General features: G+C 43.4%; 3 protein-coding genes across 4 annotated transcripts in view; 1 reads left to right on the top strand and 2 right to left on the bottom strand.

Annotated features, from left to right (window-relative positions):
- Nucleotides 1-885: 885 nt before the first annotated feature.
- ccdc90b (coiled-coil domain containing 90B) lies at nucleotides 886-5,072 on the bottom strand. 2 transcript variants are annotated; one of them, XM_007540929.2, is made up of 9 exons: nucleotides 4,869-5,072; nucleotides 3,819-3,938; nucleotides 2,945-3,048; nucleotides 2,240-2,341; nucleotides 1,937-1,978; nucleotides 1,794-1,865; nucleotides 1,478-1,531; nucleotides 1,260-1,374; nucleotides 886-1,182 (listed from the first exon to the last, which is right to left on the bottom strand). In XM_007540929.2, the coding sequence occupies exons 1-9, from the start codon at nucleotides 4,918-4,920 to the stop codon at nucleotides 1,127-1,129; spliced, it is 717 nt and encodes a 238-aa protein (XP_007540991.1). In that variant the 5' UTR covers nucleotides 4,921-5,072; the 3' UTR covers nucleotides 886-1,126. The 2 variants fall into 2 exon arrangements, with proteins under 2 accessions (XP_007540991.1, XP_016520845.1); XM_016665359.1 differs by lacking the exon at nucleotides 4,869-5,072 and adding an exon at nucleotides 4,586-4,651.
- A 789-nt stretch (nucleotides 5,073-5,861) lies between these two features.
- Nucleotides 5,862-11,543, top strand: alg8 (ALG8 alpha-1,3-glucosyltransferase). The gene is made up of 13 exons (XM_007540930.2): nucleotides 5,862-6,038; nucleotides 6,591-6,669; nucleotides 6,747-6,940; nucleotides 7,909-8,018; nucleotides 8,146-8,213; nucleotides 8,278-8,404; nucleotides 8,490-8,593; nucleotides 9,310-9,430; nucleotides 9,509-9,648; nucleotides 9,720-9,859; nucleotides 10,063-10,160; nucleotides 10,628-10,700; nucleotides 10,852-11,543. Exons 1-13 carry the CDS (start codon nucleotides 5,953-5,955, stop codon nucleotides 11,075-11,077), a joined length of 1,566 nt encoding a protein of 521 aa, XP_007540992.1. The 5' UTR covers nucleotides 5,862-5,952; the 3' UTR covers nucleotides 11,078-11,543.
- Nucleotides 11,544-12,429: 886 nt separating this feature from the next.
- Nucleotides 12,430-16,885, bottom strand: part of guca1d (guanylate cyclase activator 1d) — a 5,552-nt gene continuing 1,096 nt past the window's right edge. The window contains exons 2-4 of the mRNA XM_007540931.2: nucleotides 16,134-16,283; nucleotides 14,342-14,429; nucleotides 12,430-14,270 (exon numbers count right to left, since the gene is read on the bottom strand). Of these exons, the coding sequence (XP_007540993.1) occupies nucleotides 14,134-14,270; nucleotides 14,342-14,429; nucleotides 16,134-16,283 (375 nt within the window). The 3' untranslated portion in view covers nucleotides 12,430-14,133. The remainder of the gene's footprint in view (nucleotides 14,271-14,341; nucleotides 14,430-16,133; nucleotides 16,284-16,885) is intronic.

The raw sequence follows: 16,885 nt of genomic DNA on the forward strand, positions 1-16,885 counted from the left end.
TTTATTTTGTCTTCCATGGTGGAAATGACCTTCCAAGCCAAATAAACTTAATTGCCAAAGGAAAGCTGATGCTGGTTTATGTGCAATAGGTTTTCCTTTAATATTAAACATTAAATATGACTAAAAATAGAACAACTGATTTCATATCAAATTTGGGGAAAAGAATAAGGACCAGTTTGGTTCTGGTGTTCTGACCCAGAATGTCTCCATATTTAAAAAATAACCTACATTTTAACTGATGGTTTTGTTCCAGTTTTACTGCATTTCACCTAATGGTTCCGATTGCTGGGTTTCTATGCCTGGACTGTACAACACATCTAACTCTATACGTCTATAGAACATCTGATCCGGTCCAGTTCGAGGAGAACTGAGTGGTTCTGACCCTTTTTCACATTCTGTCTTAAAATCTTTGTTTTTGTTTTTCATGCAACTATAAAAATGATGAAAACAATGAAATTCCTGCTTTAACTCCAAACCTCCCCTGGTTCTGATCTGGTTTGTCCAAAAATGGCACCTTTGTCATGACAACAGGCAGAACTTCCTGTGATCAACTAAAACTCGTCAGATTTAGCTAGGTTAGAATTTATTTATTTATAAAGTTGATTCATTAAAGTTATTTTTTATGATTCATAGAAATCTTTAAATGCATTCATCTAACCTGCAATGGACTGGCGACCTGTTCAGGGTGACGCTGCCTCTTGCTGGAGATAGGCAGGCATCTGCATCCCTCCCTACCTCACCAGGGACAACCAGGGACAAGAGTGGAAGAAAATGATTGGATGGGATTCATCTAACTTCGTCTGGACGGTTCTGGTTCTGGTTCATAGCAGAACCGGGCCTTTCTGGACGGCTCAGCGTCAAAAAGACAAGCAGCAGCACACAAAATAAGTGAAATCAGGTTTTTATTCCAGATCCAGAGAAATGCAGCGAGCCGCCACCAGGGCGACGACATTCTAGCATCACTAAAACACGACCAACTTCTCTGCATCAGGCTACAGGAACAATGTAAACAGGCTGAAGATCTGGGTCGGAACCATCCTGCAGGCTGGTTTTGACCCGAGTTATAGCACACTGAGGAAGTACCAGCTGGTTCTCTGAAACCAGACCTGGTTCTGGTTCTGATCTGTCACCTCCAGAACCGGTACACTCCCAGAACGATGGCGAGGCAGGCAAAGATGGTTGCTGTGAAGGAAACGCAGAAGATAAACGTAAAGCAGCACCGTCTCCCGAACCAGAACCGGAACCAGAACCGGACCCACCTGCCATGTACCGGACCGTCTCCAGCTTCAGAGACTCCAGCACCGTCTTCAGCGACGCCACCTGTAGGTCCATTTTCTTGTTGATCTCCATGTTGTCGTTTTCCAGGTCGGCTTTCTGGAGACACAACGTGATGTCATCAGGAGACAGCCAATCAGAAGCCGGCAGGGTGGACCCACCCACTTCCAGAAGGAACCAATCAGACCTGCAGGTGAGTTACCTTGTGGTAGAACTCTGATGTTGCCTCCATCAGCTTCTTCTCCTGGTCGGTGAACTGAGACAGAGAGCAAGGAGTCTGAGTATTAGAACAAGTCTCGGACTGACCTTCAAGTCCGAGTGCTTGAAGATCAGACCGAGTCTGAGTGTGTGACCCTAGACTGTGACTTCTGACCAAGTGTGTATAACATTAAACAGAGTGTGTGTGACGTGAGTCGAGTCTTTCCTGAGACCGGAGAAATGACTCAGGTCTCCTGCTGATTTCTGGATTCAGTGCTGGACTTGTAGACCTGCTGACTCCAGAATCTCTCCTGACCCACCATTTCAGAGGTCCTGCTCCTCTCCAGGTTGATGTCCAGTTTGGTTTCTGCTCTGACTTTCTCACTTTCCTCCTGAAACCAGACGACCTGTTAGCATCTCCACACAGTCGAGTCAGCGTTGAACTCCTCCAAATCCTCCTCACCTTCAGTCTGTTCTGCAGCTGCTCCAACTCTCGCTTCATTTTCTGCAGGAACAAAAAATGGGAGTTTATGAACCGCTAACTACTGATTAGCAGGACCGCTAGCTGATAATTAGCAGGACCGTTAGCAGGTCCAGCAGAGCAGAACCTTCTAACTTCACTACGATCTTTTAATAGTAGCATGTAAACAATAAAGCAGCACAGAATCAGTAAATTCTATTTTTTTAAGACACTATTCCAGAACCAGCACCATGTTGCCATTAGGGCGGCAACATCACATCATAACAAACACCAGCACTGCGTTACCGTGTTCTCAGACCGCAGGTTGGCGAACTCGCTCTTCTCCAGGATCACCATGTCCTTCCTGATGGAGTCCAGGTGAGCCATGATCTGCTGCACCGCAATCTCCTGCAGAACCACGATGTTATTAAACATTATTATTCAATGTTTGTCCCGTTTATCTGTAAGCTGATATGACAACAATATGATGTTCTAACTGTGTGGTAATCTAGAAAGAGAATGGAAAGACTTTCTCTTTACACAAACACTTTTAAAGTGCTTGTGTAATAAATGATTTTATTTTTAACTAAGCAACAAAAATATCTGCTACTGCAGCTACAATAATGTTACAAAATGTATTTTTAGCAATTTTGATGTATAGACTCAAACAATATTGTGAAAGAAAAGTCTTGCTTTTAAGGTTTGAGGTAAATTTTTCTTTATAGTTGCACAAAATATGCTTTTCTAACAAATATAACAACATGGCTTGTTATATTTCTGAGTGCAGCTGTAGTTTTATTTTTAAGTTAGAGAAGGATGTAGTTCAGTTTGGTGACCAGCAGTGTGCAGCAACAGATATGAAAGGACCTCAGCGTCTTTTTGGTAAGAACGTTATGAAGGAAACTTTCCTCAACTTTGAAAGAGCAACTTTTTAAACCTTGCTAACCGTAGCAGCTCTGTGTACCTGCAGTTAGCGACTCATTATAAAAACTCTGAGGTATGAAGTTGTACCTGGTGGGATTTAGTCACCATGTCCTTGTAGACGATGTCCATGTTGGCTGTGGTCAACGTGACCAGAGCTGAGACGATCAGCTCAGCCTGCTGCTTCTCGAAACCTGCCAAAAAAAACAAAAAAAACCAAAAACAACACAAAAAACTAAAACTGAAAAACTGATTAAAACTAAACCCACAGCAAGACTAAAAAACCATAATAAAAACAAGAGAAAATAAGGATTCCATACATCCTCATACAAAGAGCCAATAAAAACATGATTCTGCTTTCCGTAAAACCAAATATCCCCACAAAGTTCTGCTTCAAACTCATGGACATTTTTTTATTCAATAATAAATTAATAATACTATGCTAAAACATCCTAAAAACATTGTTAGTATGTCAAATAACAGCAGTATTGTATAAATATAAAGTCAAGCTAGCGTTTCTAGTTTAAGCTAGCTTTACCAGTGGCTAACTGAATGCTAACACTAACAGAAAACTTTAATTGTTTCTGAAACATGATGAATTTATTCCAAACTTAAGATATAGTTTAATTCACCATAACATGAACAACGAAGACCCAAAATCTGGTTTCCAACAAGGAAGACTGAGATAAAAGGAAAATAATATTGTTTCTGTACAAGCTAACTAGCTTAGCACAGCAAAGTAGGAACAATGCAAAGTTAAAGCCATTTATATTATTACAGTTGGCAATTTATTTAGATTATGAATAAACTGATAATGAAATCATCTTTGTGTTAGCGCTACAGCAGAAGCTAACAGCTGCAGCCCTGTTTGAACTTCAGCCAATCAGCACCAAGGAAAATGAATAGAATGAAAATGTAGAATTTGGCAAAAACTGGAACGGATTTCACGGGATCAGCGGCTCACCACTCTTCTCCAGCTCTATCACCATGGCATGGGAGTCAAAGGTCAGCTTCCTCTGTTCTAGAGGGGTCAGCTCAACCTTCCTCAGGTCAAAGGTCGCAGACGGAGTTCCCACATGGAAACCTAAAACACACACAGCAAACCTGAAGTCCTGACACGGAACAGGAACTGGATGGAGGTGGGTTCAAGTGGAGCACATTTTAACATTTCCTGGACCGTACCCGGGCCGTGTCCTGGTTCTGGGACTGGACCCAGGCTGTGTTCTGGTTCTTGGACCGGATCCGGGCCAGGTTCTGGTTCCTGGACCGGACCCGGGCTATGTTCTGGTTCAGGCTTTGTTCTACTTCCAACCAAAACCATTAAATCCATCAGATTTCTCAACATTTTACTGAAAATGTTGTTGGTTCTGCTCCAACATCATGAGATGTTCTGGTGCTTTCAACATCAACATCCAAGCTCTAAGATTGGAAAATTCTTATTGTTGATTTTTGGATGTGATACTGTCAGCATTAATTACTTTATTGAGCCATTTATTATTTCTGATTTTACTGACACTTTTGGCAGGATCAGTCCTCCGTAGAACAAATGCGCTTCTACAAACTACGAACGATTCCTGGCGGCGAATCGTTCGTTATTTCAGTTCAGTAGTGTAACTTCATTTTTTATGTTGTTGCCGGGCAACAGTCAATGTTTTATGAAATCATTAAATCAGAGCTGGGTGACCCGACGTCAAACTAATCGTTTAGGAACAAAACTTTTGTGTGAAAAACCTTGAGAAAAAGTCAAAGAGTGAAAACTATACATGATGGAAAGAGGAGCTGCCCTGAGGAAGGGGAGAATGAGGAAAAGGACTTCCAGGCATAGACATCAATACGTATTGATGTCTATGCTTCCAGGTACACCTTTTCTGCACCAAACTCCCTCCGACCAATCAGAGATCAAGGAACATCATCCAGAACCAGCAGAACGATCTCAAACTGTGCACATGCGCACTTTGACCCCTGACTTTTAGCACAGATTGCCTCGTACCCCTCCCTCCTCCATGGCGCTCACCTCTCCACGCGCCCAGCCGCCGCGCGACGAGACGCCGCAGCAGGGGGTTCATCCCGGAAGCGCCCTCGTTCACCTGAACCGATACCAGCCGAACTTCAGCCGAACTTTACCAAAGCAGCGCGCGCTCAGCGGAAAGACAGCTGACCGGACAGAATTGACGGTGGTGCTTTCACGGACAGTCGGATCTGCAACAGTCATGTCCGTCATGCCCATGGAGCCCTCTAGTGGTGAATACCAGTGTAGATAAACTACGTTTAATATTCCAGACTTATACAAGTGAAAAATAGGTAAAATAAAACAATAAAAAGATCATTTAAATCCAGAACCTCAGCTTTCACCTCAGATCCTTCTCCAACAACATAATTCTGCTCAGGATTTTGAATATTTCCTGTTTTACAACATGTTCTAATAACTAAGCTATAGATATTTTTTTTCTCATTATTATTAGCTAAAATTATTTTCCTGAAGTTATTTTCTGGGGAACTTTTAATATTTAAGGTTTACATTTATTTGTAATATAGCAACAAAAATAAACATCAATACCTGACATATTAATGCACAATAATCCACTACTTCAAGGCTCCATAAATTAAATTTCTTGTAAAACTTTCGATCCATGTTTATTATGAGTGGATGTCTTTGAATGACAAATAAGTCAGACAGGTCAGGCCAATATCGGAATATGATATAAAAAAAAATAAAACAGAGTTGATTAGATGGAAAACGTTGGATAAAATAAAGAACTTAAACTTTATTAATAAATAATTTTTATTCTAAAGTACATGTAACCCGTTGAACCTGCAGAAATTAATTACAATCCGTCAACATGGTGGTTTTATTTGACTAGTAAAGAAGTTATTTGGTAACATTGAATGCGTTTGATAACGTACCACACAACTTGTTTTAGTAAGAAACATCTAAAGGAGAGAAAACGTGTAAAGAGATGAAAAGAGCTATGTGACAACATAACAGCTGATGTATTTATCAGACCGGAAGCAGGCCGAACCTCGGTGCTGTTATGTCCACTTGTTTAGTATCAATAAAGTTTCCGCCTTCACCCCGTCCCGCCCCCTGACTGGCTGTCATGGCGGCGCAAGCGGAGAGCTGGAGCTGGTTTACGGCTTTAGCTGTGGGAGTTTCTCTGTTCAAATGTCTCTTCATCAACGCTTAGTGAGTGGAAACAATCCTGCGTGGGCTGCTGCCTTCCCGCGGTTCTGATCCACACCCACGGTTTTGATTTTAGCATCAGGCTAACCGGCTGCTAGCAGCGAGCAACCTGCTTCTAAATGTTTAAAATTAAATATCAATGTTTAAAATTATAAATGTGAAGTTTGTTAGAGTTGGTCTGAAGGGATAAAATATTATATAATGTTAGAACTGTTTATTAAAAATTATAAAAGTTTATTCTGAGTTTAAGTTGACGTGTTTTTACCTGAAGCAATAGTAGCTGATTAGCCGGAAGATGGCGCTGTTTGACTGAAAGAGTCTGAAACCAATTTAATGTTCGAGAAAAGTTAATTTATTGCTTTAATTCAGTTCAAAAAGTTTTAAACTGACTTAAATGTTATTAATGATATGTTGTGTTGATAACTGGGTTGGACTGAGCCACAGCTACTCTGGACTGACGTTAGTATTGGAGAAAAACACTAAAAACGAATTAAGCAGCGTTTTAAAGCTGGTTAAAATAACCCAGTTCTAGTTTGATGGTTCTGTTGTGTCCAGTCACTCCACAGACTTTGAGGTCCACAGGAACTGGCTGGCCATCACCCACAGCCTGCCGCTGTCCCGTTGGTACCATGAGGTCAGTCCGTGTTCAGGACCCGGACCGGGCAGAACCCGGACTCCGCCGCTGTCTAACTGCCGCTGCTCTGCCTCCAGAACTCGTCGGAGTGGACGCTGGACTACCCGCCGCTGTTCGCCTGGCTGGAGCGGGGCCTAGCGCAGGCAGCGCGCCACTGGGACGGCGACATGCTGCGGCTGGACAACCTGAACTACGCCAGTCCGGCCACGGTTCTGTTCCAGAGGCTGTCAGTGGTCTGCACCGACCTGCTGTTCATCTACGCGGCCAGAGAGTGAGTCCAGAACACGCACACCCCGGGACAGGAAGTCCCGCTCCATAACCATGGCGACTGAAGGTTTGAGTGCAGGATGAAGCTCTGGAAATGATCGAGGATCTAAAACATGAACAGGGTTTTTATGATGCGTCCCTACAGGACAGGATTAGAGTTTAGTCGTTTCTTGGTTTGGTTGTTTTCTTTGTTTTTACATATTTACAGTCTAAACTCAGGAACAGGACAGTGTGATTTAAACTGCTTTCTGTATTAATCGGCTCAGAAACTGAGGAAAGGTCTCTCTATGTTTGTGGTTTTAATTATTACAGAAACCTCCTTCATAAATGAGAAATAATTTGTTTTACTGAATGTTTTCAAAGTAATTTTCAGATTTTGTCACCTTGTAGATGAAAATTGTCTGTCTGCATCCAGTTTCTGACTGCAGGCTGGTTTTGATCCAGTTTAGAAGCATAATCTTAAATCAACTAGAGCAGTCTTTCCCAATTCTGGTCCTCAAGGCACACTGTCCTACATGTTTTAGAAGTTTCCCTGCTTTAATGTGCCTGATTCAACTGATTAACAGGCGTTTGTTGAACTGCAATCAATCATCAATTGAAATCAGCAAGGAAATACCTAAAACATGCAGGGTAGTGTGCCTTGAGGACCAGAGTTGGGAAACACTGAACTAGAGGGCCACATATGGCCCACGGACCCCACTTTGAACACCCTTCACACCAATCCCTCCCTCTGAGCACGCATGTGGCGACAGTGGGGAGGAAAAACTCCCCTTTAAAAGGAAGAAACCAGCAGAACCTACTTCCTGGTTCTGAACCGTCTCCACGTCCTGCTCTCTTTCTCAGCTCTCATTGGTCAGTTTCCAACTTGTCCCGCCTTTCCCAGATCTGATTGGCCTGGAGTTCCCATTGGTGTCGGTTCTGAAGGTTCTGGCTCGGGTTCTGCTCCTGAATCAGGTTGGGTCTGTCCTCCAGGTGCTGCCGGTGCATTCGGGTGCAGAAGGCTCCGCAGGTCGTTCTGAGCCAGCCGTCCTTCGTCCTCGCTGTGCTGCTGCTCTGGAACTTCGGCCTCCTCATCGTCGACCGTATCCTTCCTCTGCTGCAGGTCTGAGAGGTTCTGCTGACCGACCCGGTCCAGAACATGGGGAACCAGGACCTGGGGGTCCAGGTGATGACATCATAAGAAGTGTTTTCTTTCATGCTTCCTGTCAGACATCCACTTCCAGTACAACGGCTTCCTGTTCGGCTTCCTCCTGCTCTCTGTGGCCAGACACCTGCAGGTAGACTCTTATTTTGAAGGGCGGGCCATCGAGAGGAAGTGACTAATGGATGTTGTGTGGTCAGTCTCGCCACCTGCAGGGGGCGCTGCTGTTCGCCGTGCTGCTCAACCTGAAACACATCTTCTTGTACGTGGCGCCGGCTTACGGGATCTTCCTGCTGAGGAGCTACTGCTTCACTCTGGACCGGCCAGGTCAGGTTCTGGTTCTGGTTCTTGTTCTGGTCCTGGTCCTGGTCCGGTCCGGTCTGGTCTCCTCATGCTCCCTGTTCTCCTGCAGACGGCTCCATCAGGTGGAGCAGCTTCGCTCCACTGCGGCTGCTGGCGCTGGGCAGCATCGTCGTCTCCGTCTTCGCTCTGTCCTTTGGCCCCTTTGTTGCCATGGTGAGTCCCGCCTTTACACTAACGACTGAAGAATAACAAAACTGAAAGTGCTGCAGACTCCTCCAGGCCACCAGGGGGAGCCAGCACCGTATTGAACCTGACCCTCTGTTAAAATGGACAGCCAGATGAAAGTTGCATGTGTTTTTGAGACATTTTGTATAGTTTGACAGAGCAGCCGCATGCTTATGTAGGTAATTTTACCAACTCCAGACTCCCTCTAGAGGTCTGGAGGATTTCTGCTCTGTGGAGAATTACATGTTAAGCTGTTTATGACATCTTCCCTTTTTTATTTCTTCTAGTTTTTCTGCGTTTCTGTTTGTTTTTACATCATTCACGTGTTTACTGTTCGGAGGCGATTATTGTATCGTTTATCATTTATTGTGATCGGAATTTTGATTTTCACAATAAATGTCAAAGATGTTTTATTGTCAGAATTATTTTTTAGTATTTGTTTCTGTTTAATAAGGTTATCAATAAATATCAGTAAATAATTAGTGATGCAGATCAAAATGTTTTAGAAATTATTATTTTTCAAGATTTTAGTCTTGAAAATGGGCTCATCCATAGACTTATTGTTATCACAACTTCACCACCAGATGATAAACTTTATCGCTCAGACTGTTTGATGCGTATTTGCACCCGTCAGCTTCTCTAGACCTCGAGTTTGCACTATTCAGACCTGATGATGATGATGATGATGCTGGTGGTGCATTCAGGGCCAGCTGTCCCAGGTGGTGTCGCGGCTCTTCCCCTTCAGGCGAGGCCTCTGTCACGCCTACTGGGCCCCCAACGCCTGGGCGCTCTACAGCGGCGCCGACAAGGCGCTGGCGGTGCTTGGTGAGGAAGCCGCTCCGCAGTCAGTTCTGTGATCCGTCCAACCCGACCCGGTCAGAACCGCTCTCTGTTTTCTTCCAGGCGTCCGTCTGAAGCTGCTGCAGGAGGCGGAGCTTCCCCGGGCCGCCATGACGGGTGGTCTAGTCCAGGAGGTCCAGCACGCCGTCCTGCCGTCCGTCCCTCCGGCCGCCACTCTGCTCTGCACGCTGCTAGCTGTTCTGGTGAGTCGGAATCGACCCGGCCCGCCTGCATGCACCAGAACTATCCTTTGAAACCTTTCTCCTCTTTACAGCCGGCGCTGGTCTCCATCTGGCGCCGGCGCCGTGGCAACCGGGCCTTCCTGCGCTGCCTGCTGCTCTGTGCTCTGGCCTCCTTCCTGTTCGGCTGGCACGTTCACGAGAAAGCCATCCTGCTGGCCGTGCTGCCACTCAGGTCAGACGTCCACCAGGAGGCAGAGTCAGCTAGTGGAATGATACTAATCTAGTTAATTTAAAAAAAAAATGTCTCTAGAAGCTGTTATGCAATGAGATTTGGGTTCTTAGAGTTGTGTTTTTATGTTTTTGTGCTGGAATCTGCCAGCCTGACATGGGGCGCTGTTGCCCTGCATTAACCCTCCTCTGTGTGTTGCCCTGCAGCATCCTGGCTGTGGAGAGCAGAGAGGATGCTGGGATCTTCCTGGTCCTATCCACCACTGGACATTACTCGCTGTTCCCGCTGCTCTTCACCCCCGCAGGTAAACAGGAAGCTCTCGTCACAAAACTTTATTTTGAAAGGTTTTGAACAGTTTTTCAATTATGAAAATCCAGAAATATGAAGAGAATAACTCGGCATGTTCCCAAAGCGTGATGACATCACTTCCTGTAGGCCAGCTCATGTTTCCTAGACGTTTGAATGTTTTGGAGCAGCAGCTGGAGACCGTTCAAACCGGAACCGTACAGAGAGTTAAAAGCTCACTGACCTGTCAATACGTCCAGTATGAAACCATTAATCAGATCGATCCATAAAATAATCATCAGATAATTTACTGATCGATAAACGGGAGAGCCTTATTTAGCCGCATTTTATTCAACTTTTCCATCATTAACCCTAGACATGCGTCATAATTCAGCAGGATTATTATTATTTACATCCGAGTGTTAATAATAATAATAATAATAACAATAATGGAGGCCGTCTGAGTTTCTCCTGCATGTTTTCCAGAGATGATCATCAAGGTGTGTCTGATGGTGATGTTCACCATCTACTCCTTCACTGCCCTGGGAAACCTGCACAGGTAAACACACACCTGGTCCCTCCAGGTGAACACACACACCTGGTCCCTCCAGGTGAACACACACACCTGGTCCACACACACACCTGGTCCCTCCAGGCAAACACACACACCTGGCTGACATCAGAATGTAATCAGATTACTCTCTTCTCAGGTCTCAGGGTTCTCTGCTCTGCCCCATGGAGGTCGTCTACCTGCTGGGGCTGGCTGCTGTGGCGATTGCCTGCGAGTTCATTTTCCCATTATCACCGTGGCGACAGAAGCTGCCGTTCCTCCCGCTGCTGGCGACCTCTGTGTACTGCGCCGTCGGGGTCAGCTACTCATTCCTGAGGCTCTACGCCACTCTGTTGCGCAGTAACAACAAACGCAAACAGCTCTGAGGTCACGAGGTCAACAGGGGGCAGGGCCACCTAACACACAACAGAACTACTGGGGACCAGGAGAGAACGGACTTATCTGGTTCTGGTCGGTGTTGACTTGAGACAATAATCACCATGACAACAGCGTGAATGGGAGAGGAGGAGGATGAACAGACGACTTGTTAGAGACTTGGACCAAACAGCTGCTGAAAAAATTATTTTAATAAACGGTTCATCTCCCTTCAGTGTCTGTTTGACTTCAGTCTAAAGATGAGAGTCGACTCGGACTTAAAGCTCGACTTGGACTCGTGGTCTGAGACTTGAGTCTTACTGCCAGTTTTTCACACTTTATTTAATGACTTGGATCATCTCGGAACCAAATAAACGTCTCTGACCTCCGACCTCTCGCTGCTAAGCTAGCTGTTACATTACAAGAAACCGTCCTGCTGAGAATATCAAAATAAAAGCACTTCCTGTTCTGCTCATTGAGAAGTTTAACACGGTTGTTTACTTCCTCCATTTTGATTTGTTCATTGTGATCTCAGCAGCCAATCAGATGTCAGGGTTTTTTCTGTTATCTGTGGAAATCAGAGCATCGTCTGCATAACGTTTTCCAGTCATAGTTTCACTGATCCGTTTCCTTTTATCGTTTATTGAATCAGTTTCAGTGAAACTGATTAGAAATGTAATAAGAAATAAGTGACTGACGTTCACTTGTTTAAAAACTTTATTAATAAGGCAACAAAAACACAAAACAGTCACAGTTTTCATTCACAATAAAAATGAGTTTTGTTATATTGAGACTGAATGAAGACCAGTTAACAGCTGTAACCTTACTCACCTCATCATCATCATCATTGCTCCAAGCTGAGGATTAAAATCGGGTGTTTTTATCAGAGTTCCGCCTGCTGCTGGTCATCAACTATAAATAGCAGGGCTAAATGTGGAGTAAATGACAGAATAAATTCTTCAAACTAAAGGCCACAGTTTGGGTTTTTCTTAAAACTTAAATTCACAGCAAAAGGAAAAAAACAAATCATTGTAATTCCCGTGTTGACCACTAGATGTCAGTAGCCATTACGTTCGTGTGTTTAAATACTTCTGGGTTTTCCTCCGATACAGCAACATATTACGGCCATTGTAGATAAAAAAAAAAAGAGTGCACTTCTGATAATAAAAAAAAAAACTGAAAAAGAGTTAATTTCTGAATTTGGAAAAAGTCAAAATTTTAAGAAAATTTCTAGCAAAATTACTGAGTTTTAAAAGTTTAATATTTCTGCCAAAAACTCAGAAATTTTGAGATTAACCTAAAATTTTTCATAAAGGAAAAATTAGAAACATTTTTAAAAGTTGAACATTTTTGAAACTTAGAGTTTTTTTTATTTTATTTTTTAGAACATTTCTGGAAATGTTTTGGTACAAATTAGCTTTTTTTCTGTCTACCACAGCCTAATACGCTGTTGTACTCCAATGGCCCGGTTCTGCTCTGACCCGGTTCTGCTCTGAACTCCCTGGACTGGTTCAGAGCAGCAGGTATTAGGATGTCCTGTGTCTGTAAATGTTTGAACTAGACTCAGGGTGTTTTTTGGTGACGTGTTTAATATTTAGAGCTTTAAGGAGGAGCAGCAGAAGCAAAGGAGGTGGATTATCTGATGTGTTGCTGTGCTTCAGGGAATCGGACTCAGTTTCACTCTGAGTCATATTAACCTGAATATGTGAAACCCACTTAAAACTGATGTTAATAAGTAACGGTCTACAATCTATAAGTTCTTAAAATGAAATATTGCCCCCTGTTCTGTCATTGATGAGTTCCGCCAGGATTTCACAATTTGTGTGATTTTTTTTTGTTTTTTTTTTTGCAATCAACATTAATTTAGAAATAATAAATTTATAGAGTACACCATATTTGTGCTCATATTTGACGGTAAATGTGACTCTTTGTTTCTCGCTGTATAGATCGTGAACTATGACATCAAGTCAGGCTGAGCCAGCAGAGTAGTAGAAGTATGAAACACTGCCACCTACAGGTGGGAGATAGCATCACTTAAATACGATGTTTTTTACCATTCTTGTGGAAAATTTGCAGTAAACTCATAACTCGCATGAAAACATTTGGAAATCTGTTGATTATACAGGAGTTCCCACGACAGCAGATAAAAAAACGATCTGGCAGTAAACTGATAAAACTGCTTTGATTAAATGAGACTATTTAAGCTACCAACTGTTATCCTGAATATCCTGAAGCTTCTGTTCAGGTGTCCCTCATAAAAAGCTACGGTGAGCCAGATGTGGCCCCCTGGCCTTGACTTTGACACTTGATGCATCATTCGCTGGTGACTGTTGAGGGTCCAGTTTTAGTTTGAACTTCCCTCTGCTCTCCTCCCAGTCGCCAACATTCACATACCAAATCTGAAACAGTCAGACGATGCTGTTTGCTAATAACTTGTTAGCCTTTAAAATTATTATCCATGAGTTAAAGTGAACTCGACATTTTGTTCAAAAACATGACTTCATGTTTGTGACCTTGAATGGGAAACGTTAATCAGGTGTGCGACAGCTGCAGCAGTTAGCTTCTCTTGATGAGCTAATGAACTGATTCCTGACCGGCCGATAAACTTCTGATGCTTAATATTTATGATTGTATCAGAATTAATGTTTTTTTTGTTAAAGCAGGTTTGTATATTGGATTTGTGGTTATTGATAAATGTTTTCATTATTTAAGAAATATTGTGAAACATCTTTAATTTTGAACCTTCAGATATCGAATATCTGGAATGTGAAAATATTTTATGATGATTTTTTTTTAACTAAATATCAAACTGTTCAGAGATGAGTGTAGAAATGTTTTTGTGAAGGGTAAAAACATCCGGCCATATGAAATCCATCATGGCGGAAAGTCCGAGCCGCAGCAGCAGCTTCCGAAAACCCAGACATATTCCTGAGTTGGGCCAGAACCGGACGGCTGCTGGGCTCCGTTTAAAGTTCTGTGGGTTTGATTGGTGTGGATGGGTTGATTTTAGGGGTCCTCCCAGAGTCTGGTGTGTGATTGGTCGATTTGGAGTGGCCGCAGCGATTGGTCAGTTCTCAACGGCGGGCTGGCGGCCTTTCACAATGATCTCTAGAACCGGTGTCAGATCCATCAGGGTCCGCAGCATGTCCATGATGTCCGGGTGCTCCTTGGCTCCGTCAATGAACTCCTCCAGCGTCAGCTCACCTGGGACGGGTCAGAGGTCAGAGGCGCCATACCAGTCCGGCTCTGGACGGGAAGCGGAGCGCTGTTCTTACCTTCACCCTTCACGTCGATCTTCTCATAGATGAGTGTCACGATCTCCTCTGGGTCGATGTCCCTGTTCCGGGTGATGTCCTGGATGGCCTGCAGGGGGAGACAAACACAGTGTTCAAACAGAGACTGGTTCTGATTCTGGTTCTGATTCTGGTCCTGATCTGTCATCAAACCAATCAGAACAAGGGACCTCCTGCTTGTCCATCTGACAGCACCAAACATCCACTGGTGTCCTAGGCTAACCCACTAACAGCAGAGATAATTGTTTGTTTAGCACACTTAGCTTAGCCAAATAAAGTTCCCAGACTTTGTGGAGAGAGCAATAATCTCTGATGTGTCATTGACACATTGCTTGTTTCAACATGGTTGAATTAGTTCTTTAGCATTAGCTTTCTGCTAATTATCATGTTGGTGAAGCACTTTAGCGTCACCAGAACTAATGTTTATGAGTTGTGCTGTAGGGTTAGCACAGCTAACATTTTAGCTAGCTGAGCCCACTGCTGGAATCTGCGATTAAATCAGATAATAAAAGATTAAAACTGATGATAAATAATAGCAAAGCCTTCCAGGTGGTTCTGTTGGACCCAGTGATGTTCTGGTGAACCAGACAACTCTAAGTACAGAGAGTTGAGAGTTCATTCAGCAGATTAGCACCAGGCTAATTTCAGAGTTAATCTCTGCTGGCTGCTGACTTGGATTTCCTTAAACCTTCAGGAACTTTCTCTCTCTTTGGACCCGGTTGGTATTTTTAGCCTTCTGCAGTGAGGAAGATGAGGAGTAGACAGATGTTTGCTCCACTCATCAGAACCAGACCAGAAGACAAGTCTCCAAAACTGAAGCGGTTTGTTCCTGAGTATTTGAAGCTTTCCTGACCGATCAGAACCATCCAGAACCGCTGAAGTCTGGACTATATTTAGCTTCAAAGTAAATATTAAGTTATCAAGCTAATTATTTATTTAGCGAGCTAAATGTTTACCATCAAACAGCGAGAAACTGTTTTCAAAATAAATATTTTGCTAGCTAACTATTTAGCTTCAATTTAAGTACTTATTAAGCTAAATATTTAGATTCATACTCATTAGCAAAATAATTATTTCTCTTCAAAATAAAGTTTTCTTGTAGCTATTAAGTTTCAAATTAAATAGAAATCTAAATATTTAGCTTCGAAGTAAATATTACACATTTACAGATTAATGAATAACGTGGCTAAAATGTGACTTAATGAAGCCACATTTATTTATTTTATAACATAAGCCCAATTATTGCAATTATTATCTTTAACTTTGCAAACAGCAGCCTGTAGAGGGAAACCCAGAATGGAGCTTCTGAAGCTAAACTGACCAGCAGAAGCTGAACTCCAAAGTTAATCTTAATAAATTCTGTGTACCATTTCTACCTGATAGATTAGGATTAATCTGCTGTTCAGGTCTTTAAGGTGGTTTTAAGGAGCTCAGACGGTTTTACTTTTCTACTTTTTTCAGCTCCTGAACAAAGAACAAGCAGCTTAGAGAACGGAGTGGCCAGTAGTGAATGTTTCAGGATGACCTCCGTCCTCCAGAGGCATCTCAAGGTTCTGGACGGTTTCCTCTTAATGCTGTAATGTCCCTGGATTTCATGTTCCTGCTGGCTGCAGGTGGGTGCCGATTTCTGCCAGTAGGTGGCAGAGTTTTTACGGTTTAGGTGGATTTAATCTGATGGTTTGACACATTAATTAGCTGAGTAATGGAGCTACTACAGAAGCCTAGAGGGTCCAACATGCTTTGGGTTTTTAAATGTAGAAGAAGAGAGCGTCACCGTGAAGATGGTCTCCAGCTCATCCTTATCAATCTTCCCGTTCCCGTCCTGATCGAACAGCTTGAAGTACCACTTCAGCTTCTGGTTGATCTCTCCCTTCAGCAGCAGGCTGATGGCCGCGATGTATTCCACAAAGTCAATGTAGCCGTCCTGCAGACACAACCCAGGGCATTAAAACCCATAAAACCCAGATCTGGTTCCTGCAGACAGAACCATAACCCTGGAGGAACCGACCCAGGACCTGGAGGAACCTTACTGAGCAGCTTCCGGTGGACAGCAGAACCCGGTTTGGACCAGGAATATTCTCTGGTTTCTCTCAGAGATGCTGATCGGGTCCAGATCAGCAGAGCTCTGAGCTGGAGGTCAGAGGTCATTTGGTTCTGTTGGACCTTAGTGATTAGTCAGAGTTAGTGACCCGGTTCTGTTCAGGTCTCTAACTCTGTTTGGTTCTGGAATCAGGAACCCAGTCAGAATTCTATATTATGAAGAACCGGTCCATCCCTGTCCACTTCTGATGAAGGAGTCCAGGACCAGAGCCGACCCAGTTACTACAGTTACCAAACCCAAACACAGCACAGCAGTGGTTCTGGTTCCTGGTTCTGATTAGATGACAGAGAATCTGAGGGATTTTATATTAATATGATCAAAGAATAAAAATCCATCCATCCATCCATCCATCCATCCATCCATCCATCCATCCATCCATCCATCCATCCATCCATCCATCCATCCATCCATCCATCCATCCATCC

Source organism: Poecilia formosa, unplaced genomic scaffold, assembly GCF_000485575.1.
Source record: "Poecilia formosa unplaced genomic scaffold, Poecilia_formosa-5.1.2 Scaffold574, whole genome shotgun sequence".
NCBI lineage: Eukaryota > Metazoa > Chordata > Actinopteri > Cyprinodontiformes > Poeciliidae > Poecilia > Poecilia formosa.